This window comes from Colius striatus, chromosome 2 (genome assembly GCF_028858725.1).
Source record: "Colius striatus isolate bColStr4 chromosome 2, bColStr4.1.hap1, whole genome shotgun sequence".
Taxonomy (NCBI): Eukaryota; Metazoa; Chordata; class Aves; order Coliiformes; family Coliidae; genus Colius; species Colius striatus.
In genome coordinates this window covers 32,466,529-32,491,298 of record NC_084760.1, presented here as the reverse complement: position 1 = coordinate 32,491,298, position 24,770 = coordinate 32,466,529, and the positions used below count along the sequence as shown (strand labels likewise).

At 37.3% G+C, this 24,770-nt stretch overlaps 1 protein-coding gene across 2 annotated transcripts in view; it reads left to right on the top strand.

Annotated features, from left to right (window-relative positions):
• Positions 1-23,667, top strand: part of ROCK2 (Rho associated coiled-coil containing protein kinase 2) — a 99,240-nt gene extending 75,573 nt beyond the window's left edge. The window contains exons 16-32 of one of the 2 annotated variants that reach the window (XM_061989876.1): positions 318-424; positions 1,094-1,253; positions 2,345-2,505; positions 2,926-3,110; positions 4,204-4,273; positions 5,585-5,688; positions 6,100-6,286; positions 6,632-6,725; positions 6,848-6,942; positions 7,586-7,765; positions 8,005-8,173; positions 12,737-12,807; positions 13,665-13,753; positions 14,503-14,581; positions 14,814-15,075; positions 15,727-15,940; positions 21,562-23,667. In XM_061989876.1, coding sequence (XP_061845860.1) covers positions 318-424; positions 1,094-1,253; positions 2,345-2,505; positions 2,926-3,110; positions 4,204-4,273; positions 5,585-5,688; positions 6,100-6,286; positions 6,632-6,725; positions 6,848-6,942; positions 7,586-7,765; positions 8,005-8,173; positions 12,737-12,807; positions 13,665-13,753; positions 14,503-14,581; positions 14,814-15,075; positions 15,727-15,940; positions 21,562-21,565 — 2,231 coding nt within the window. In that variant the 3' untranslated portion in view covers positions 21,566-23,667. Of the gene's footprint in view, positions 1-317; positions 425-1,093; positions 1,254-2,344; positions 2,506-2,925; positions 3,111-4,203; positions 4,274-5,584; positions 5,689-6,099; positions 6,287-6,631; positions 6,726-6,847; positions 6,943-7,585; positions 7,766-8,004; positions 8,174-12,736; positions 12,808-13,664; positions 13,754-14,502; positions 14,582-14,813; positions 15,076-15,726; positions 15,941-20,240; positions 20,405-21,561 lie in introns of those variants that run through there. The other variant, XM_061989877.1, reaches the window with a different exon arrangement.
• Positions 23,668-24,770: the final 1,103 nt, after the last annotated feature.

Here is a 24,770-nt window from a genome sequence, read left to right as displayed (position 1 = left end):
CAAATCTTCTGATGTAAATTTAGCTTGCTTCTTGTTTCAGAAATAAAAAAGGGTTTGGTGGTGGTACTTCAGCTACAGATTGTGACCAGATTAGTGTGCTCTTCTATACCGTGTTCTTTAAGTGTAGACACCTGCTTACGGGAAAATGTGTGATAACGTTTATAGAATGTTATTGATAGCTTTTAAAATCACCCCAAAGGTAATTGTTCTTAATAGTGAGAAGCTGTTACATTCGAAAAAGTTTCCTCTTTAGGTAGATAAAGTACATTCTTTTTTCACGTGTTGCCCAGCCTTATTGATGTTTTGATTGGTTTTAGGTCGAATATCTAGCCTCGAAGAAGAAGTAAAAAATGGAAAGACTGCATTAGCCAAACTGGAAATGGAGAAGAGACAACTGCAAGAAAAACTTACAGATTTAGAAAAGGTAACAGCACTTCCAAGTGAATATTGGTGTCACGTTCCTGGGGAAATTTGAAATTTGCACTTTTATTACTTGATACATGGAAACAAAATTATGCAAAAATTAAGCCCTATTTTCAGTGTTTATTCTTTTTCTCTGAACGTTTTGTTTATTGGGTTTGCAATCTGAGAAGTAGGGGGAAAAAAGATATAACTTCTATTATGATAATAATGTTTTATACTTGTAGTCTTAATGTCGCTTAACATTGCAGTAGTAACATTTCTGCTGTTTCTCTGTTTTGATATATTTTTAAAAAAACTCTCAATATTGCCAAAAATAAAAAAGCTTCTACTAGTATTTCAATTTTGTCACTAAAGCAAAAGTATTTCTTCAAAATAGTTTTTCTTCAAAGCTCTTTAATGAACTTGATCTTTGAGCAGCTCTTACAGCTGAGTATTGGTTGTTAAGTCAGTAATTCTGTAATTGTTTGCAACTGAGGATGTCATTGTGTATTTTTGAAGCACTTTGCCATACAAAGAAAAACATTTCTAGGAGTGAGTTCTCAGCTCCTTAGAGCCTGAGCTCTCTCTTCCACTCTTAGCATACTTCCAAGCAACATGTTAATGTTGTCCAAAATTTTATCTTCAACCTGATGTCTTTAGTGTTTTCAGTTTAATTTTTTTTCTTTAACAGGAAAAGAGCAACATGGAAATAGATATGACATATAAATTCAAAGTTATGCAGCAGAACCTTGAACAGGAAGAAGCTGAACATAAAGCCACAAAAGCACGATTAGCAGACAAAAATAAGATCTATGAATCAATAGAGGAGGCAAAATCTGAAGCCATGAAAGGTATGTATTTGACATTGCAGTGGAACTGAGGTATAACAAAGTAGATAATAAAATCTTTTGATGCTACCAGAAGCCCAAATGTTGACTTTTTACCTCGATTCCCCAATGCTTTTAAAATACAGTTAGTGTTGTAAAAATCAGTTGTAGTCCCTTTGTACTTGCTTTGCTAGGTGAAAGACACAGGTTTAGTCTCAGAGTAAAACAGGGTGTCCATTGCACATGTCACTAATATGTTTTCTGTACTAGTATATTCTGAATTTTTCTTCAATTTATGTTACTAAAACCACTTGAACCATTTTTGTTAAGAGCTTATCTGTGTTCTTACTCAGTGTACTTATACCTTTCTGTGTCTCCTAAAATAAAATGTTCATCAGCAATTTACCAGTTTAAATATGTAGACTGGATAGAGTTAGAAATGGAAAAGCCTTTGCTACATTTCCACAGTCATCGTGCATATTGTGGTGCATCCTCCAACCCTTACCATTCTGTGATCCCATGGCAATTGACATCTTTTGGGGAGAGAGAGATAATCACCAAACAATTCCAGAAGATGACTCTTTAGAATTAAATGGCTTACATTTATTGCAGCCACTTAAAAACCTGCCTACAGATCCTGTCCTTCCAATTGCAGAGCAGTCACAAAAATTTTGAGCATGCGGATGTTCAAAAGAAGCAAAAGTGATTCAGTATCAATGGCTAGATCACTTGGTATCAGGATCCCAAACAGCTTCAACTCTTTAAATGATTTTGAATTGTCATAGTCAAAGCAAGACTTCAGTAGATTTAGCTAGATTATTTTTTAAAATCCTCTCTTTTTATCCATCTCAGATATGTTGCTGATAAACTGAAGTTATCCTGAAACTCAAAAGTAGGAATTTGCTATCAGTCAGGACTGCATGCAAAAACATCCTCTGGGTGTGGGTTTACTGTGAAAATTTTAATGAATCATTTCTCAGTGATCTTTCTTTTCAGTGTTAAAAAGAGAAATGTTGCTTATTGTTAATATGGGATAGATATCCTACTCCTCCACCCCCGCCCTTTAAAATCTGCTGGTTTCCGCTGACTGACGTCTTAAATCTCTTACTTCACAGAAATGGAGAAGAAACTTCTGGAAGAGAGAGCTTTAAAGCAAAAAGTAGAAAATCGTTTGTTAGAAGCTGAAAAGCAGCGCTCTATGTTGGACTGTGACCTCAAACAATCACAACAGAAAATCAATGAGCTCCTTAGGCAAAAGGATATACTCAATGAAGATGTAAGGAACACTAATGAAAGGAGTCTTAAATGGAACCTGGTTTTCAATGTCCTAATATTTTCACTGTTGTAGTGATATTTAGGAGTGTTTGGGAATTAAAGTGGCAGTAACTTTTCCCTTTGATGTATTTAGAGCTTTAAAAACTGTTTTGCGAAGTGTGGTTTTATGTTGCTAAAATATTTTAGCATTTCTGATGTTAAAAAGTTTTTTTTCTGGAATGTAAAATGCTGTGAGATCGACATGGAAAAACTAGCTAATTTGTTGTGTGCTAATACCCTTATATTCGGGAAACAGCTTTGACTTATCAAAAGATGTGAATGTGTTGTACAAAAATGTAGAGGAAGTCAATAAGAGACACTGTTTAAATGTTGCTTTCCTGTATAAGTCTGTAAAATTCAGAGGTTTTTATTTGTTTTTCAGGTAAAAAACCTGACGTTAAAAATAGAGCAAGAAACACAAAAGCGCTATCTCACTCAGAATGACCTCAAGATGCAAACACAGCAGGTCAACACCTTGAAAATGTCAGAGAAGCAGTTAAAACAGGAGAATAATCACCTTCAGGAAATCAAATTAAGTCTGGAAAAACAAAATAATGAACTCCGCAAGTATGCAGTTGCTCTGTATTTTTTAGTAGTGTTTCTGATTTGCGGTTGGTTTTGGGCAAAAGCTGAGAGCAATGTTGATTTTAAAAATCTGCTGCACGGAATATGTTGTTCTACAAGGCAAAATGTAAATGTTGTTTAAAATAATTTACACTGACTGTAGTTGAGATTTGCCCTAGTGATTTACCAACATTTAAGTTTATTGAAGATGATATTTGTTGTCTTGAAAATCTCAAATCCAGCTTAAACACAAGAGTGTGAGGACTTCAGAGAAAAGGAAAGTTACTAACATTATTAGTCCAGGAGAGCTTAGTAGAACTGGAAACCAATACTAATACAGAGCTGTGGAGCATAACCATAGTAGTAATGATGTTTAAACATATCTTTTGGACCTTCAAAAAGGAGTTAAATTCCAGCAGTTCTTCAAGGTCTTACAAGTAATATTTGCATGGGGTAATATTTTTTTTTAACATAAAGAACATCCCTGTGAATGAAAATACAATGTAGCACATCTGTCAGATGAATCTCATTTTTAGCTCCTTTATGACTTCTGATGACTTACCTCCTCGTGCTTTCTCTTTTCTTGTCAGTAAGATGCAGTTTCTCATGTAGAAGGTGGCTTCACGTGATGTTTGCTCTAATGTGGAACCTGGCAGAAATCTTTTCTTCTGCATCACAGCTCTTTGTTGTGGGACTGACTGATTGACTTTCTGAGTTGTTTTAATAACAGATGAATTAAGGAAATTATGCATGTCAAAGAATACAGACATGTTTTCAGAGACTGAGCTCTAGCAAATGAAAGACCCAAAACAATCTGTCAGATCACTAACGTCTTACATGGAAATAAGATTCTGTCAGTAACTGTTTGTTTTATCAGTGACTCTTGTGGTTCAAGTATGCGACACTTGTAGTTAGTGTGTAAACAGTATTTGACTTCTTATTAGTGCAGTGTTCTCAGCTGTGTAACGGAAAAAAAGAGCTTGTACCCAGAAGAAGCCTCAGGTTGAATTGCCAGCTGTACTTCGGATAAAAAATGACTGAAGATATTAAAGATTGTGAATGCTGTCTTAAAGAAAAGTATGTTTTTCCTTTCTAGGGAACGGCAAGATGCAGATGGACAAATGAAAGAGCTTCAAGACCAGCTTGAAGCTGAACAGTATTTCTCGGTATGTTTTATGCTTGTCTGTTTTTATACTAACCTGTTTTCTGAGTACTATGTTAATTTTTCTTCTTCCTCCTCTGCCTTCAGGCATTTCACATCTCTAACCTAAAGCTAATTCTCTTTTTCTGTCTGCAGCCTTGTTGTCACTCCTTGTGATCTCTGAGCAGTTTGAAAGGGGTCGTGTTAAGAAATGTCTCAACTTTGGGAGTTCCAAACATAGTTCAGAGGGAATGAGGAGTCAAGTAGCTCACTTTTCCGCAGTGTGAATAATTTTCTACATGTTTAAAGCCTCTCACATTCAGCATCTCTTCCATGCTTCATGGAAGAGTTATATTCTCAGAATCACATACTGTGACAAAACATGTGCATTTAAGTCTTGGAAAGATATTTTATAGCTAAGTTTGGTGAAGATCTGTTGGGAGATTTTGCTTTATTCTGATAAGGTACAACAGAATAAATAGGTATTGTACTTAAAAATCACCACTAGCATATGGAGGTTAGTTCATACTAAAAGTACACAGGCAGACGAAGTGCAGGGAGAGGTGAAAAGGCTATTTTCAGAATTCAAGGAAATTTAATGTGGTCTTTGGGTGAGAGAGGAAAAGGACTGTCTGAAGTCTTAGTAGATCAGAAAGTTGCACACAATGAAGGAGAGAAAGGGAGAGTAGAGGTCAGTTGACTGCTGTAGATAGGCTAGAGATTGTCTTGAAATCACTGCAGTAAAGTCTGCTTGCACTCGTGTGTCCCTTTACCTGTATTCAGTCATTTGAGTATACAGAGCAATATAATTTTTCTTCCATTTCCTTCAGAGCTCTAGATTGGTATTGCTTTCACAAAAAATTGAATTTCAGTCCAATTTTTCAATTAATTTTTTTCTAAACTCTTTTTACCTTTCTCCTGTGCTTGTTTTTGCTCGTTAATTGTCGTGTTTGGTTTCATGGATTTGTATGGGTAAAGTCAAAATTCTACTTGCATCCAACAAAGAATTACAATAGTTGAAAAAAGTAATGATTTTTCTTGCTTCTAATACCTTCTGATTTTTCTATCAGATGGTGATTTTCACCGAGTGTCTTTTAACAGTATGCTTTCAAATATGAAAGATATGTCATACAGCTACCCATTCACAAATACACAAACAAAAAAGTAAAATAACCGAAACACGTTTGTGAATAATTACAACATCTGGTTAAATTTAGAGAAGGCATTGCATAATTACAATCTCTAATTGAGGAATTGTATGCAGTGTCATCTTCTATCATTTTGTCAAGATAGAATACGGAAGTCATGTCCTTTTCTTTCCAACTTCAAATTCTAGACTCTGTATAAAACACAAGTTCGAGAACTTAAAGAAGAATGTGAGGAAAAGACCAAACTTTGTAAAGAAATGCAGCAGAAGATACAAGAATTACAGGATGAGAGGTAGGTGTTACTAGTTGTACTGCCAGTATGTCCTAGAAACATAGAATCATTTCAGCTGGAAGAGACCTTTAATATCATCGAGTCCAGCCTTTGTCCCAGCTCTATCAACCGCTAGACCCTAAGTGCAACATCCACCCGTCTCCAAACACCTCCAGGGATGATGACTCCACCACCTCCCTGGGCAGCCCATTCCAATGTCTGACAACCCCTTCATGAAACAAATTCCTCCTCATGTCCAGCCTGAACCTCCCCTGCCACAACTTGAGGCCATTTCCTCTTGTTGTATTGCTTGTAAATACATAAAAGACTGGAATGGCTTTTTGTTGTTTTGTTCCCTTTTTTGTCCATTTGGTTTTTTGTGTGTCCAGTAACCTACCATTTTAAAAGTTCATAACACATATCAATTTGCAGAGATTCCTTGGCTGCTCAGCTAGAGATTACTTTGACAAAAGCGGATTCGGAACAACTTGCACGTTCCATTGCTGAAGAACAGTACTCAGATTTGGAAAAAGAGAAGATTATGAAAGAGCTGGAGATTAAAGAGATGATGGCCAGGCATAAGCAGGAACTTACTGAGAAAGATGCCACCATAGCCTCTGTGAGTAATATGAATTGTAAATTTGGTAGAGGTTTTACAGGAGCTTGAGTTTTCTTTGCAGTTTGAGTCATCTGTTGCTATTTAGACTACTTAGAGGTCTATGATATTCAAGTACACTTCACATTTTAAAAATAGTTAATTTCTATTAACAATTTTTTTTAAAAAAAAGAAAATCTCCTATTATGTTTCTCCCATGCATCTCTCCAATCATTCTTTCTTCTGTGCCCAGCTAGTCCTTTTATCCTGATTTCACTCTGATTCTGTGAAGCATTCCTTCTCTCCTGTAATGCTTTTGTATGCCAAAGGAGTTTTGTTACATGGTGGTGCGTATGTTTTGTTTTGCAGTTGGAAGAAGCAAATAGGACACTAACTAGTGATGTGGCAAATCTTGCTAATGAGAAAGAAGAACTAAACAACAAACTGAAAGAAGTACAAGAACGTATGTATCATCTGAACCAAATGTAGTTTAATTTGAAACTAGTTTTGGTCTTTAATAATACTGTTGTCTTTTGTAATGAGCTTTCATAGAATCTTTTTTTTTTTTTACTTACCTTGCTACAGAAATTACAAAGCTAAAAGAAGAAGAAGCAAATGTAGGAAATATTAAAGCACAATTTGAGAAACAGTTGTTGAATGAAAGAACACTGAAAACCCAGGTAAGCAAATGTACCTAAACTGATGAAGAGTGTTCATGAAGCAAATAATTAAATGCTTTATTCTTTTTTGCCCCTGAAAGAAAATACATTGATCTAGTTTTTACTTCGATGAAGTAGACTTTAACTGGAGTGAAACTGATTCTTTTTGATTTATCAGAGGAACTGCTAATCCAGATGCAGTCTACCAGCAAAAATCTTCATTTCAGCCAAATGAATTAATAATTTACTGTTTTCTGTCTCGATTTGTATTCCTCTATAATTCCATAAAACAGTATTTTTATTATTTTAATCCAAACTGGTTTGATTCTTGGTTTGTTTGGTTTTTTTCCCTAGAACAAATGGCTTTTTAATCCAAAGATGTATTTTGGCAGGGTTAGCTAATGAAAATGGAAGGGAATATTTAAATGAGTAGAAGTGTTCACAAGTAACGCTTGCTGAAAGCAAAGGTGACATCATTACCTTCTCTTCAATTTTGAGTAATACACTGAATTAATGTAACTATAGTACTGTATTGCAGAGGTTTTGGTTTACAGTTAGATTAGAAGGATTGGGTCATGGATAGAAGACTTTATTTCTTCACAATATAACTTTGTGTATTTATTACTATGGTTTTTGTCTTTTTTTTTTTCTTTCCCATTGAAAGGCTGTGAATAAATTGGCTGAGATCATGAATCGGAAGGGTCCAGTCAAACGTGGAGCTGACACTGATGTACGGCGGAAGGAAAAGGAAAATAGGAAACTCCATATGGAACTGAAGTCTGAAAGAGAAAAGTTAACTCAAATGATGATCAAATATCAGAAGGAAATCAATGAAATGCAGGCAGTAAGATCCTTTTGCAAATATAAACATTGCATTGATTGCATTTTCTATATATCTCACTGAATTAACACAAGCTCAAGGTAGCATATGCAGTCTCTATTCTTGAATTTCCCATGACCAAAAGAGATAAGCAGAGAGTGATGGGAGGGGAGATTGGCTGCAAAGTCTGCATAATTTTCTACTTCTGCCTTCTCTGTGTAACTAAGTATTGTGATAACAGGGAATCTTGTTATTTCGTACAGCAAATAGCAGAAGAGAGTCAGATACGAATTGAACTCCAGATGACTCTGGACAGCAAAGACAGTGACATCGAACAGCTTCGTTCCCAGCTGCAGTCATTGCACATTGGTCTAGACAACAGTAGCATAGGTAGTGGGCCTGGAGATGCTGAGGCAGATGATGGATTCCCTGGTATGTTAATTTTATTAATATTTCTATGTTAATGTTCTTTATATTAGTGTTTTACAATAGAAGATGAATGCTCTGATTCTGTGACTTTTCATCTTCATATGTTTGTACCATCTTATTAATACTTTGATAGCGATCACTATCCTCATACTAACTAAATCTTTCTTTAGTCATACTTCATCCTAAATTTATTTAAATAAATTTTATTTTAAAATTCTATTGTACTTCATTAAGACTAATTGTTTTTTCCCACTTTATTATGGTTGTTACTTTGCGGTTACTTTGCAGTTACTGTGTTATGATGAAATGTAAAACTAATACTATCTTCTTAGAGATTCTGTTTTGACATTTTTTTCTACCTTTTTCATCCTTTATGCTTTATGTTCAGTCCATATCACTCAATCCCACACTATGGAATCCATGTCCTTTACCTACCAGCACTCTTCTACCTCTGTCAGTATTGCCACTAAGCCTTCCAGTTCTCGCATGCTTCTCGATTCTGATTCTGACTCAGAGGAAGAAACTTTGTCTTGTTCTCACAGCCCTACAGAAGTTGATAGCACAGGTGACATCCCTGAGAATTGTGTGGTTTTGTTCTTACTGCGTCCTTTTCTCTGTTTCAAAACTAACACTATTAATACATTATGAAAAATGAGGCAAAAAACCCCAAATCTGTCAGTAAACACTGCGGTGGCAATGAACGTGGACATCAAAGACGTGAAAAAATTTGCATGAACAAATAACTGGCTTGTTTTCTCTAAATGTTTAAAGATGCTCGCTGACATGTATGAAAGCACCATTTTTATTAATGCATGGAATAAGTGAGCTTTCTGGCCTTGTTTTCAAGGTAGCCTTTATCCAGTATCTGCAGCCATCTATATGACCATAAGATACTGGATACCAAAAAAGTCAAGTCTTTATGTGTAAATGAAGTGTGGAGACATCTAACTCTTCACCATCTAAATTTACATTATTTGCTCTTAGAAATTCAGTTTTCTGAGTATTACATGTTTTACCTTACATTTGATTCTTGATCTTATATTTGATTCTTGTAAGACAAAATTTATTCATTTTTTCAGATACATAAATCATACAATGAAATTATATAAATAGCTTTGGTAGAATAGAGCTTTGTTTTACTAATTCTTTTTCCAGTTTTCTATCACTACACATACACTGTGTTGAACAAAAGTTCTGTTTAGTGTTAATGTCTGAGGTGGGTTTTTTAATTGCATTCAGATTTCTGTATTTTACTTGGGGTTCCTTTAAAGTGTAAATACCTTTCCACTGAAGGCAAAACTTGTTTTGCGATACTGACATTCATCAAACTAAAGAGTTATGCATTTCCTCTTTTTCTTCATTCCCTGTTCTTTTGCTATGAGGTTTCTAATGAAAGAATTGCTAAGTACATAATTTTTTTGTTGTTAGCTGCTATCATGGTATCAGCATGGTTTTGTTTTGTTCTAAAATAAAAGTCATATCTAAGCTAGGACTTTTTACTGACATAATTCCAACAGATTTGAGGTATGATGGTTGTGCTTATAAGCATGAACTGTGAAAATTTTTGAATATTCTGTCCTTTCTCTGATCTGTTAGTATAGAAGGGGCACCAGAAATGAAGAAGAGTAAACAAAAAAGTCTTGATTTTGTCGAATTTCATGCAACAATACTGGTGATTACAGAGAAAAATTGGCAAAAAAATATTAATGCCTATTTTTTTACACTATTAACAAACTACACACTCTTCCTCTATGTAGGGAGGAATTTCTTGCATCAGCATTATGCTTGCTACCCTATGTATGAGGTACAGTTGGAGGTAACAATTTAAAGTGGCAGGTATGAGGCAAAATACAGGTTATGGAACTACTTTATGTACCCAGTATTTCCTGTAAGTGTGTGTCATCAACAGCAATGTTTATAGAGCAAGAAATTTTGAATACAGTGCATATCTGAACCTGGCTTTAAGTATCTAGACAAAACATGAATTCTATGAATATCTAATAACTATTTGTTACTCTGTGTTAAACTTGGGCAGAACCCTGCAAACTCCTTCTGATGAGAAAGAAAATACCTTCTGCAATTTTGGAGCATGTTTATGCTCCTTTCATGGTTTTGTGTTTATTAATACTTAAGGCTTCAGTATTTTTGACTTGGAGGTTTCTCAGCAGCAGTAGAGGTTAGCTGCTAGGGTGGAAACTCATTAAAAAACATTATTGCAATTGAGTCATTCCTCTTAATAAAACATGGGGGAAAAACGTGTTTGTATGAAGTGCAGCTGTAAAAAGAGGGTCCAAGTATAAAAAATAGGGCAATAGTGTCAAAGACAATCCATATTTGTAAGCCCTAGGAAACTGTGATCCTGGTGAGCTTTTGATTGTTACTGAAATATGCATGTCAAACAACAGCTGAGCTGTTAATACTGTTGATAAATCCAATATTGAGAGTGTGTGAAAGGGCATTTGAATTTCATAGAATCATTACAGTTGGAAAAGACCTTTAAGATCATCAACAAACTGCTGACCTCAAACTGACAGGTCCATGACTAAACTAAACCATATCCCTCAGAACCTCATCTACATGTCTCTGAAAAATCTCTAGGGATGCTGACTCTAGCAGCTCCCTGGGCAACCTGTTCCAGTGCTTGACAACCCTCTCGGTGAAAAAGTTCTTTCTAATGTCCAACCTAAACCTCCCCTGACTCAACTTGGCCATTTCCTCTTGTCCTGTGACTCATTACACCTTTCAGGTAGTTGTAGAGAGTGGTCATGTCTTTCCTCAGCCTCCTCTTCTCTGGGCTAAACATCCCCAGCTCCCTCCTTGTGAGACCCTTCAGCAACTTCATTGCCCATCTCTGTACACCTCAATGTCCTTGTAGTGAGGGGCCCAAAACTGGACATGGTATGGGAGGTGCAGCCTCATCAGCAACAAGTACAAGGGGACAATCACTTCCCTGGCCACAATATTTCTGACACAAGTCAGGATGCCATTGGCCTTCTTGTCCACCTGAGCACGCTGCTGGCTCATGTTCAGCCAGTTGTAAATTAACACCTCCAGGTCCTTTTCCTCCAGGCAGCCTTCCAGCCACTCTGCTCCAAGCCTGTAGCATTGCCTGGGTCCAAATGCAGGAGCCGGCACTTGGCTGTCCAGGTCTCTCTGAAGAGCCTTCCTGTCCTCAAGCAGATACTCCCATGCAGCTTTTTATCATCTGCAAACTTATTGAGGGTGCACTCGATCCCCTTATCCAGATCATTGAACACGCCCAGCACTGAGCCCACTGGTGCTTGCCTACCAACTGGATTTAACTCCTTTCACCGCCACTCTGTGGGCCCAGCCATACAGACAATTTTCCACCCATCTCGGAGTAGGTCCGTCCAAGCCACAGGCAGACAGTTTCTCCAGGAGGATGCTGTTGGAGACTGTGTCAAAGATATTACTGAAGTCCAGGAAGACTACATCCACAGCCTTTTCCTCATCCATAAGTAGGTCATCTTGTCATAGAAGCTGAGACTGGTCAAACAGGACCTGTCCTTCATAAAGCCATGTTGGCTGGGCCTGAACCCTTCATTATCCTGTATGTGCCTCAGGATGGTGCTCAGTATAATCTATTCCATAACTTTCCCTGGCACCGAGACCAAACTGACAAGCCTGTAGTTCCCTGGATCTTCCTCCTGGCCCTTCTTGTAGATGGGGATCACATTTGCCATCCTCCAGTCTGCTAGGACCTCCCTGGTGAGCCAGGACTGCTGGTAGGTGATGGAGAGTGGCTCGGCAAGCACTTCTGCTAACTCCCTCAGCACCTTCAGATGGATTATGTCTGTCCCCATCAACCTGTGTGCATCAAGGTGGAGCAGCAAGTCACATCCCTCTTCTCTTTCGACTAAGGGGTCTTCACTCTGTCCCCTCCCTGCCTCTGTCTTCTGGCTCAGGAGACTGGATGCCCAGAGAACAGCTGGTTTTGTTATTCAAGACTGAGGCTAAGAAGGCAAGGCCTAAGGATTTGAGAAAAATTACTTATTTTGGATTAGAAAGCTTAGGAGATATAAGCAGAAAAATTTACAGAGCAAAAATATATGAATTAGAATACTAAATTTCAGAATTTTTATCTGGCATATAGAGGATATAGGTTATTTGTGGTGATGGTTTGCAGGTTTTTTTTGCCTTGAACTGGATGTTGTGTGTTTCATACTAATATCTTCAGATGATGTTTTAAAAGGTAAAGATTGATAGACTAAAGTATTTTAGGTCTTGAAAAAATTACTAAAGGGAATGCGTGTGCTATAATTGCAAGTTCCTTCTGCCTACCGCCTTTTTTGTGATTGCATTTTTAGTTATTGGCTGTATTCAGGAATACATTATTTCATTTATTCCTGAACATTTACTGGAGTAAACTTTGTAAGACCTTCTGGTTTTATACATACTCATGTTCCCATGTTTGCTCTGTTGCTTTATTATTGACATTTGATAACTATTTTTAAATGAACAGTAGTCTCAAAAATAATGTTTGTGAATATTTATGTTCTTTTAATGTGAATATTTATGTTCTTTTAATGTATACCATTTTTTTAGAATCAAGATTGGAAGGCTGGCTATCCCTGCCTGTTAGAAATAACACTAAAAAATTTGGATGGGTGAAAAAGGTAAGAAAGCAGGTTTACTATCTTGTTTCATGTGTAGTCTGGATTTTAAATTTACTGCACATGTTTAATGCTAGAATTTTTCTTTGATACATATTCTCTCATTACTTAGATGCGTACAATGGGTTAGCTGCTATAGTTACGTCCAAGAGGGGCAGGTTAAGAAAACTGTAATAAGTTAAGTCACTTCTTAGTCCAACCAGAGGTGAGAACAGCCATTCGTAGTCTTCAAACGTTTGTATATTCAGTCATAAACATTCCAAGCAGTATTAGGTAGCTGGAATTCAGCAGAGTCTGGAACCAAATACCCTTGACAAATTCTTTCTTTAGAAGATAAAACTAAAGATCACTCATCTGCCTTGTCCAGCCTTTGCTCATTTAACTTCTTTCATGGGTTGTTTCCCAAAGAGTAACATGATGTTACTGCCCAGTCAAACTGTTCAATCTGGACAAAATTACAATTGTAAGTATTACAGTGATCTTTGTGAGTGTGATCCCAGCTGGCAGTGAAATAGGCATCATAAGATGACAATTATTGTCACTGCCATTCCAAGTGAAAAATCAGTAAAATAGAAATGAAAAGCACTTATCATACTTTCTTCCAGACTTTCATTTTTAACCTTTCATAGATACTTTAATCTGTTTAAATATAAGGTAATCAGAATTATGTTTATTGTGCAATGACTCTATTGGCAAGTCATTGACTTGGCATGCAGCACTACTCTTGTCTGTTTAGCTACTATTTAATAAAATTGTAGAGAAATATTGCCGTGACATCTGTGGTACTTGCCGTGACATCTTTGACATCTGTGATGAGCTGGATTAAAATGTGTATTTTACTCTTTTCTGTCTCCTAACAGTATGTGATTGTAAGCAGTAAGAAGATCCTCTTCTATGACAGTGAACAAGATAAAGAGCAATCTAATCCCTATATGGTATTAGATATAGAGTAAGTATTATTATTTCCTTCTGATTTGTAGGCAAACTTTGTCAGAAAGACTTTGGCAAAATAAGGTAAAATGCCTTTTGAGGTCCAATCTGGAAGCACAACATCAAATGGGGCATACCTTTGTAGGGTGAACTAGTGAGCTGGGACCTCAGGTGCCTGTTAGGATGAACGATTGTGCTGTAGGGCAGTGCTGCAGCAGTAGTGTGGTGCTCAGTCTGCTCCATTGAGCTCTGATGTAACAGAGCTGCTTCCACTAGCTCAGCCAGACCTACCTCACGTACAAAAACATAAAGAAAACTTTGCCGGAGAAGCTGTGATTTTTACTGTTGGTGCATGTTCACTTACATGTCCTTGCAGGTGAGTTGTATAGTTAATGAATTTATTCTCTTAATAAATGCAGAATGTGGATACTCAAAGGCTGGAGTGTGGGGAGATTGGATGACCTCTGGAGGTCCCTTCCAACCCCTACCATGCTGTGATTTTGTGAGAGGATTATAGTAGAAATCCACCAGCAATCCTTAAAGTCACATGGTGTTGGTTTTTTGTGCCTTTTTTTCCCCCCCCTTTCCACAAATGGCTGGCTACTTCATTTTATTTAGGGTTTTTGGAAGGTCATGTGCAGGATTGAAAGACAGGACTTTAACCAAGTGATTAGAAATTAATGTAGTACATTGTGTCCTAATTTTATCTGTCAAATTTATCACTTTGGTAACATTAATTTTTGTTTTCATTGAAATAATTTTCTGTAGCAAACTCTTCCATGTCCGACCAGTCACTCAGACTGATGTGTACAGAGCAGATGCCAAGGAAATTCCTAGGATATTCCAGGTATTCAGTAATAAATTAATTAATGTTTCTAGTGTAACAAACGTGGCATTTCACACATTGTCAAAAATATTTTCATAATTTTATCTAAATATTTACTAAATGTATGTTTTACTAAAAAATTATTGGAAAAAATAGATGCCAGTGTAATTCGTCAATCTTTCTACTTAGATAATGACTCTGAATTTACATTTGTAAATCTAGCAGTACTGAGATTATTTTACTTTGATTCTAGATTCTATATGCTAATGAAGGAGAGAGCAAAAAGGAACAGGAATTTCCTGTGGAGCCCATGGGAGAGAAGTCAAATTACATTTGTCACAAAGGACATGAGTTTATACCTACTCTTTATCACTTCCCAACCAATTGTGAAGCTTGTATGAAGCCACTGTGGCACATGTTTAAACCTCCTCCTGCTCTAGAATGTCGCCGTTGCCATATCAAATGTCACAAAGATCACATGGATAAAAAAGAAGAGATTATAGCACCTTGCAAAGGTAAATAGCAGTATTTGAGTATGCTATAGCCTCCGGCATCACAAGGCATTCTAATATACAGAGGGTTCCAGTAGTGATCTGTCACCACCTAAACATAAACAGATAAGTTTCTGCAGGGGGATTGGACTAGATGATCTCTAAAGGTCCCTTCCAACCCTACCATTCTATGATTCTAGGTAGGTTTTTGTTTTATTGGTAAGTAGAGTTGCACCCTGGCTGTGTGGGTGGCCCCATGCAGGGATGGATGGGAGCTGCTGGGCTGCCAGCACTGCACTGTGGTCACTGCCCTGCGAAACAGCACAGTCCATGCCTCTCATCAAATAGGTGACAGCCAGTGGTGGTTACCCCTCATGACTGACATAGTTTCTTGGGCTCAGGTAGACCTCTTTGTGGTTTTTTCCTTTGTTTTTTTCCATTTGAGTGTGTATCTTCCATAGTACTAAGTTGTTACCCTCTAAACATAAGGAGGCACTGTCAGCAGCCAGAAAACATAAAAGTTTGGCAAAATCTGGTTCACTTTGCATTTGATTTCTCTGCAGGTGTCTCTGTTTTGACTGTGAGAGTACGATAATCTGACAACTGATTTTTAATGTGAGGACATATTTAGAATAATAACAATGTTAATTTCCATGTAAAAAATTCTTGTTGCAGTGTACTATGACATTTCAACGGCAAAGAATCTACTACTGTTAGCTAATTCTACAGAAGAACAGCAAAAATGGGTGAGCCGACTGGTGAAAAAAATACCCAAGAAGCCTCCAGCACCAGACCCCTTTGCTCGATCTTCTCCTAGAACTTCCATGAAGGTACAACCAAATCAGTCCATAAGACGACCAAGTCGACAGCTTCCTCCAAACAAACCAAGGTGACAGAAGAACTGCTGTTTAATTTCTTGTTTAAATAATTTTACTATAATTCATGTCATATATGTTGATAAGGATAGTTGACCACAAGTATTGTTGAATACAAATATGTGATCTAGCATGTCATCTTCTACAAATTTCAGTTAAGTTACAAGAAGAGCTGTTTGTTTAAAGGAGAACTCTTGTTTAAAGGACCCTGCATTCCCTACTGTAATAAGGTATCTTATTGCTGTTTGGTGTAACAGGCAAAACTTGTAGTGTTGTCTGTAGCCTAATGGTTCCCATGAACTGGCAGTTGGTAGGGAAAATAGGGTTTATCTAGGCAAAGAATCAATGAGAGGAGTGTGAAGATCTAAAAAAAAGAAAGAAAAGGTTTAACAGTTTTAAAAGAAGGCTGCTATTGGACATGATTTGAAGCCGAGAAATGAAGTTCAGTGCTTGTAATTTTAATGAACTTTGGAGAGAGTTAGATGTCTTCAAAAAGCAGTCTAGAAGGCCTTACACATAGCAAAAGATCACATGTCTTTTGTTTCTTAGCACTTGGTTTTGAGGCATGTGTTTGAATTCCTGCCTTGCTCTAAGGTTAGACAGATGAACTGTACGTTGCTGTGTGTTTCATGTGACCAAATGTATGTATCTCTCTGTCTGACTCCACTTAGAGTTGATATTTAGGAATAGTTGTTTTCAGGATTTATGCCCTACTAGTGCAGAAAAGGAGCATACAACATGCTCTTGGACATGTACAATGAAAAGCTAGTTCAGATGAATTGCTTCTCTGCCCATATGCATTCCACATCGTGGAGGCCTTGGCACGGTGCCCATGGTAGGCAGCTGTCTGAGTATCATTTGTGCCTTCTGAAAGAAAGGAGAAAGATGGGAGGTGACTGTTTGGTCACGTAGCTTGGAGCACATATCAAAAGTTTGGAGAATTGATTTAAATTCCTTATTCAGCCTAGAAAGACTTGCACTCCTGCCTCATGATTAGTGAAAGAATAGTCTTACCAAGTTCCTCCAGTTTGTGGAAAAAAAGTAGCCATATAAAGAAATCCAGTAATCTGTTACAGGATCAGTTTTAAGGAGCAAAATGCTATACTGTATCATGGCAGTGATAACATTATGTAGGTGGTGCTTCTGTGATTGCACAGTACAGAATTCCTGGGGTTTTTTTCCACTTTTTTCGTTAATCAGAGTACTAACTAATGCTGGTTGTATCACTTCCCAGTTTTTGACAGCCTGTGCAAAGTTTGGACAGACATGTTTTGTTTGTTTCAGTATTCCAGCAGTTCAGCAAAGGCTTAGCGTTTTTCCCCAGAGAGGTGATTTGGTAGTGACTAGAGGGTCTTGCTCTCCTGTGTTTCTGTGAACAAATTGCCACCAGTATCTAAACTGCCTGGTTAAAAATTGCAGTTGCCAGAGTGACTGCAGTGAATGCAGTGTCAGTGTGCTCGTGCTGACATGCTGCTCTTGTCACAAGACAACAAAACAGATCAAATGGCAACAAACAGATCTTTAAAAATACTCAGATTTTAATGTGTGGAAACACATAGGACTCAAAGTAACTCAATTTCACTTCCCTCCTAACTTCTGTCCAGTCTAATTTAGGCTATTTATTTTACATACTTAAAAGAAAGACAGCCTTATAATTTTGATTTGTAATTATTAGCTTTTTAATTATAACCAGGAAGGTAACAAAGTTTTTTAATCACTCATTTTTAGGGAGTGATGATAGAAGTTTGTGTAAAACTAACCAAAATTGGATTGAAGCATCTACCAAAAACCACTTATGACAACTTGGGAGGATGAGTAGAATGCTCTTCTTCTGCATAGTGCTTCCAATTTAGTTCAGTAGTATTACTCTGTTTCTTACTGTTGACAGAAAGGTTATATTTTAAATTCCAATTCTGCAGCTATTCCTAGGTGTTCTGAAACTAAATTTTCTCCTTCTGACACTCTTCTTTCAGTTTTCATCACTCTCTTTACAATGTGCTTTCATAACACACTATTTACTCCTACTATTTTTTTTAGTTACAGTCCTCCACTACAAATCAGTCTTGAATGTTAGTTTTTTTCTACCTATATGTTTTGTAATTGTAGGAAGAGGAGGAGGATTAATATTGCTGTGTGTAAACCATTTTATTTTTGTAGTTATCTCTCCAAGTTAGCTTTGCAAATGTACCTAACTGATGGCAAAGTATAGTTCTGTGAGGTCATGTCACCTTATCACCTTACTAATACAGGTCTGTCAAAACAGTGGAAATTTGTATGGATTTAAACACTCTTAATAAGAAACCATGTACTTATAAATTACTGTAATTGCTATGGCAAATTTATATCTTGAGTGGTGCCTCTGTGTGGCTTTTGTGCAAGGGCTTACCCTATGGAATAATTCATTTTCTTCTACTTAATTAAGAATGAACATGCAGTTCCAGTTAAATCTGGAGACAAGCTGGAGATGATCCAGCAGTGGGCCTTGGCAGTGAGGCAGACCCTGAGACTACACAAAGAGGAGTGTAGCCAGATGATTGAGAGAAGAGATTTATCCCCCTCTGTTCACTCCTTGGTGTGCAGTGAGATACTGCTTTCACATTTGGGCCCCCGAATTCAAGTCAGACATTGAGAAACTGAGGAAAGTCCAGCAGAGGTCATGAGGATGGTCATAGCAGAGGCTTGTGGAAGCTGTACCTGTTCAGCTTGGATGAAGGACATCTCCAGAGGGTATCACGGCAGCCTGTGGGAAGGGTATCAAGGAAATGGAGCCAGGATCTTCAGTGCTGCATGGTGGGAGGCTGGGAGACAAGGGGCTCAGTTCAGCCAAGAGAGATTCCAACTGGATAGAAGGAAAAGCCGACAGAAACAGCTGGGTGGGGAGGCAGACAGGCTCCGTCCCTGGAGGCTTTCCAGACCTGGCAGGACAAAGCCTTGAGGCAGCCTGGGCTGGGCTCGTAGCTGACCCTGCTCTGAGCAGGAGGTTGGACTGGAGGCCTCTTGAGTTCCCTTCCAACCTGCAAGGTCCTGCAGATGCTGTCCCTGCTAGGAATTTCACACAGTCATTTTTTTGAAACTCCAAGGTTTTCATGGCTCGTGTTCTTTGTGATTATTTAAGAAAGGGCAAATTGGTTTTAATATAGATGATACAATTTCTACTTATCCATTCAGTTGGATTGTTCCCAAAGGTTAATTCCAAATTGAAAAACATAAACTTTTAATGCCTAATAAATTCGTTACATGTTTTAGAAATTACGATAGCCACAGTTCATGTAATAAACGAATATTGAGCCTTTTCGGGGCTGGATCACATTTAAAAGTGTAAGAACTTTAAAACCTGAAAACCCCAAGCCCCTCTGAAATCCGTTATGTTGAAAGCATATGTTTAACCATATTAAACACTGTAGCATGTTTTAATTAAGACACACTGTACGCTCTAACAGGGTAAGGTTTCTATCTCTACCTCCTATGGTTAGCATATAATCCTTATTGACAATCCATTGAGCTCACTGGAGTGATAACTGCATCATTTGTAGCTGTAGCAATTGAGAAGTTAGTACTAAGAGATTTGTCTAAGGTCCTTTGGTAACAACAGAAAAAGGTGAGTGCTTCTAGACAGTGATTCGTCCCATCCCAGAATAAATGCCTAAAAGACGTAAAGTGATTCATTTGCCGACAAGGTTTCCCCCATGTCCTTTCCTTGTTCTATAGTGCCCGTAGAAGGAGCACAGGCAGCAAAGTCCAGAGGACAAGTTGATGCATCCTCTTTTTTGGCATTGCTTAGCTTTAAATAATGAGCTACAATAATTGTGTGCTGTAATCCCACTGTATTTGGAATATAGTAAAATCCTACTGTATTTGTTCATAAATTTAGATGATGTTATATTTTATATTCTGTTCAGCAATTGTAATTTCTTCATTTTATTGGAAGACTGTTAGCCTTGCATTATTGCCTGGAAAGGGATAGTGAGAGCATGAAACTGCACCTCGGTCAACAAAAACAGCAGCAAAGCAGAAAGCAGATAATGTTATGAAATGTACATGTTGGCCCTTCTGACTGAAATTTTGGGAGGAATAAAATCAGTATATAGTAAGTGTTCTGTAGAATTGAGTGATTGGTGAGATAAACTTCCATTGAATACAATATTCCGGGCTTACATGATCACTGAATCTTCATTATCTCATGATAGGCAAAGGAAGGAACCCACCACCTTAAGACAAGTCTTTTACTTAAAAAGGTTTAATGGTAACAAATGGAATTTTGAAGTCTCTTATAGAAGCGTGACGCACATTAAACATGAAACCCTCCTGTTGCAGATTACTTGATCTGGCATTTAAGGACTGGGATTGGTCATTTGATGATGTTGATGATATTGATGGTGATGATGATGATGACGATGTTTTTGATTTCTGAAGAAGTATAAGGGGTAAATCTAAATAGAGAGGAATGGATTTGTTTGCCTTTGAACACAGCATGCTATGTTGGATTTTGTTTCTCAAAGCAGAGAAAATACAAGATCTCATTTTAATATCTTCAACAGAAAAATGAGATTCTGTTCATGATGTGGGTGAATTCTTGGAGGAGTCATTGTCATTAAAACAAAGTTGTCGCCTTTGTCAGTGTTTTTATTTTTTCTAATTTTAGGTCTTCTTTCAAAATTCATGTCTGCCTGCCTGAAAGAAAGAATTCTCTCTTGTCAGAGCAGTTGCTCATCTATAGTGCTAATACTGCTAACCTCTGCAGTTGATTTTTCAAGGCTTAAAAGGGAGAGTGTAGCAATTGGATATGTAGCTGAAACGGAACTGGTATTTACAAGTACTTCTCATTTTGAAGCTTTAACATAAACCCACTGGTGTATGGCTAGCAGACATGAAATCATCAGAGTTGTGCATTTTGCTTTTCTACCTGTGTTATGAAGTGAATTTGACTTGGCTTTCCTTTGCAGTGCTGTGCTTTTTGGGTACCTAACCATGCATATCAACAAACGGGCTTTGCAGCTTCTGTGACAGGATTTCCTTGACGGCTTTACAAAAGATATGGCTGTTTTATTGATCTAATTTGTCCCATGGCTTACTTAAATATGCAATGGGAATGTACTGGAAATAGTGATAGCTATTTTGTAGTTTGATCATTTTACATGTTGAAGGAATGTTTACATGGAAAAAAACAGTGAGTGTTAATTTCCTAAGAATTCTCTTCACTGGTATGTGAGGTGTGTTTTGGCCTTTATAAAGGAATGGGCGATGCCAGCAGCACAAGGGTTATACCTCAGCTGGGTACTCAGTTAACAGAGATACCAGCTGGTGTAGAATCCAGCTGGCTTACAATAATCAAATATGCTGCATCTTTACGTGTTAAAAGCTTAAAAATCACTAATCTCTCGGAAGTACCTTTTTACATTGTGCGTATTGTACTTCACCCTCATGTATCACAAGAGGGTCTAACTGACTTGGGATCGTAATATGTGAGGATGTGCCATCCTTGAGTACTGATGCTGCTGAATGCAGAGGAATGACATTTCTCCCAAGTGTGGTGATGAGCCCTTCTTAGATGGGGACTTTGAGGAATCAGTGCGTTTCTGTCAGATTTCCATTCCTTGCTTGCGTTTACTGACCAAACTTCCCCCTTCTCTTTCAGCTAACTGCTTTCCGGGAACACAGGCGCAATTCAAGGTGATCATTTTCTTCCCATTACAGCAAGACTGAAACATATCCCGAAATATATTAAAAATATATATTTTCATGAGAGATTGTGCTATATATATCAGAGGTTTACATTTTTGCTGCAATATAAATTACTAATCTCTGAAGGCTTTTCCTGTATTCTCCCGAGTGACTGATCAAATGAGGAATGAAAGGATAGTGAAAGGATACATTAGGCGACCTTGTAAACTCTGTTCCACGAAAGCTTTCTCAGCAAGACACATACACTACATTTCATAAAAGGATCGAGAGAGATGAATATTAAAATGGAAGAAACTGACTTCTCCGCTTCCGCAAAGATGTCACCAGCACGTCTGCAAGAAGAAAAGGAGGAAGATCCACCATAGTGATATAGACTGCATCTGTAAGAAGTGACCATTATACTGTGTAAATATATTGTACTGTAATACTGCAAGAGGGTTTTAAAAATCTTTCCACTTTATTTTTTTATGCTTATTAATCAGATACCATTACTTATTGCAGTTGCAACTATGCACTTGTATAAAGCCATAACATTCAAGTTTATATCATTCATACATGTCTAGCAAAAGCTGCATGTCAGTGTTTGGCAGCAAGTGTAAGTTTGAAGTATATACTAGTTTCAGCTACATCATCATGGGCAGTCCTGTTTTACCTGTCTAATTGCCTTAATTTAATTTTTTTTTTCAAAATTACTTGCTCATTCTCTCTATTTAAGGAAAAAAGAAGGTTTACCAGCTCTTAGGATGCAATTTTGCTTTGTGGCAGAAAAAAATAGTGCACTATTTTTACACCTAGTAAGTATATCGACGTCAGCCTATTTTGAATGTATATCGACGGGTTTTAAGGGTGGAGAAGCGCTGGTTACAGAAACAATGTCTGATACCATTGGAATGACTAGACCATTTGTTTGTGTGCGTAACCACTCCTCTGACCCTTGTTACAAACCTCAATATTAGTTATTGACTTTTATTAACCCTCATTAAGTGCTATGAAACTTCATTTTGCCTTGTTTTTACATATTCTCCTAGATGTGTTGTTTTGAATTTTTTTTATTTCTGGAAAAACAAAAAAGGATCTTTGACTATTTTTACATTTCACAACACGATATCCGAGGACTGTCACAAACTTTAAGAATAAAGTAAAACATACTGTAGATGTATTTTAAAATTTTAAATCTGGTTCTCTAGCACATAGCTGTAGGCATAGATAAATATTTCAGTAGTGTGTTTTGAGAACTGATAGCTGGGAAGAAAGGGCCTCAGAGGCACTTAATCTGACTTTTTTTTTTTTAACTTGGGAGTTGTACAAAAAAAAATATATAATTTATGTGGGCTCATTCATGACGTGTTCATAATTATCCCAGAAAATGCATGTTTTATACAACTACAGTATGCGATGTTAAACATATTGATGGTAAAAAATGTAGTCTCCTATTTGGTCTCTTTATATATATAAATATATATATATTTAAAAAATATATATATATATATAAAATATTGTGTGGGAGTGCAGTAATTTAAAATATGATCTAACACTTCAATGAAGGAAGACATTTCACTTTAAAATTTTGCTTGTTTGTTTTTGTTTTTTAAAGAGTGTGGAAATGTTTGGAAGGATAGGACCATGATTTTATTTAACACTATCATGAAAGGTGGACTTGGAAACACTGAAAATTAATAATTATATTTACATTTTGTAACCTCTTCTACAGTTCAGCTTAACAGAGCCAGAATGTATTAAGTCTTCTATTTATGCACTCGCAAAGTAAAGCCGTCGTTTGTGAGTTCTGAAATTCAAACCTAAAACCTTCATATCATTCTGTTAGGTATTATAACCCAGTGCACAGCAGCTACAGTGTTTTTTCCCTGCTTGTTTTGATTTACGGAAGTACAGTATATTTTTAGGTAATGCAGATTTGCAATAGAGTACAACATTAAAAATGTATACAGTAAAACTGTTTCCATTCACTGAATGCATAAATATTTTATATATATATATATAAAATGTTACATTGTGGGAAGTTCTATCCTTTTCTGAATTGGAGAATATTATATATATATTTTTAAATAAACTATTTGAGTAAGGTAAAATAGTTCCTGAACTTGAGAAGCTGGTAATTAATTGAAATATTTAAATGGAGAGGCCGCACCTCCTGCGACAGAGGGGAAAGGCATGAGGGTTGCTCAGGAGGCAGCAGGGTGAGGGCTGCACGTGGGGGCCACACGGGCTCCCAAGGAGCTGCTCATCCAGGCCCACAGCTGCTGTGGCTGGACCTGTTTCACTTCTCTCCTTGGCTTGTCCTCCTTTGCTGTGAATCCCAGTGGCCCTCTTCAGCCTACATTTTAGAAACTGTACTGCGTGATCGTATTAAGAGGGCACAGTCTGTTGTACAAATAGTTATTAGCTACCCATGCTCTGGCCTCTACCTCAAAGCAAGGCTAACTTAGCCTGGATTCCTCAAAGCTTCTGAGTGTCCAGTGCCTCTAGGGATGGAAGTGTGATAGCACTCCTCAGTTCTTCTTCATGCTCCTTCACAAAATGAAGGAGCAGTGTGGGCTGTGTTGAGCTGTAGCATGAAGATCATTTGGCCAGTGGTACGATTCGCATGAACCTTGGTTTGTACCCAGGACACAGAGGCAAGACTGTGCTTTTGTTCTTTGCACTTGTCCTTCTGCTTGAGACAGAGCTTCCATCTGCTGATCTATGGAATGCAAAGACCTCTTAAAAGTTAGTTCCTGGAGACTTATTGTCTTTTTAGAATTTTTGAGAGAAGGGCATATTCCTGAACTAAGGAATATTTGTTTTAAAGTCACTGATGTTTAAATTCTTTTTGTTAAAAAAAAAACCCAAAAAAACAACAGGGCTCTCCCAGCAAACAGGACAGTTTTATGCCCTGGATGACTTGATCTGTAGAAATTCTCTCATTGCACGTCCTTTTGTTTCACAAGAGTAAACAAGTAGCAGAGCCAAGCTGCAGATTAACCTTCTGGAAAAATCAGAGGTCAAACTTGGAGCCAGAAGCTCAAGACACTTGTAGGGAAGTTGATCTTTGGTTCTTGTCCAAGAACTCACCAGCTTGGAAACTGGACAGGAAAGCCCTGTCAGAGTTGTGTCAATTGTCACAAAGACCTTTCTGCAGGAAAATTTCCACTTCTGTCCTAG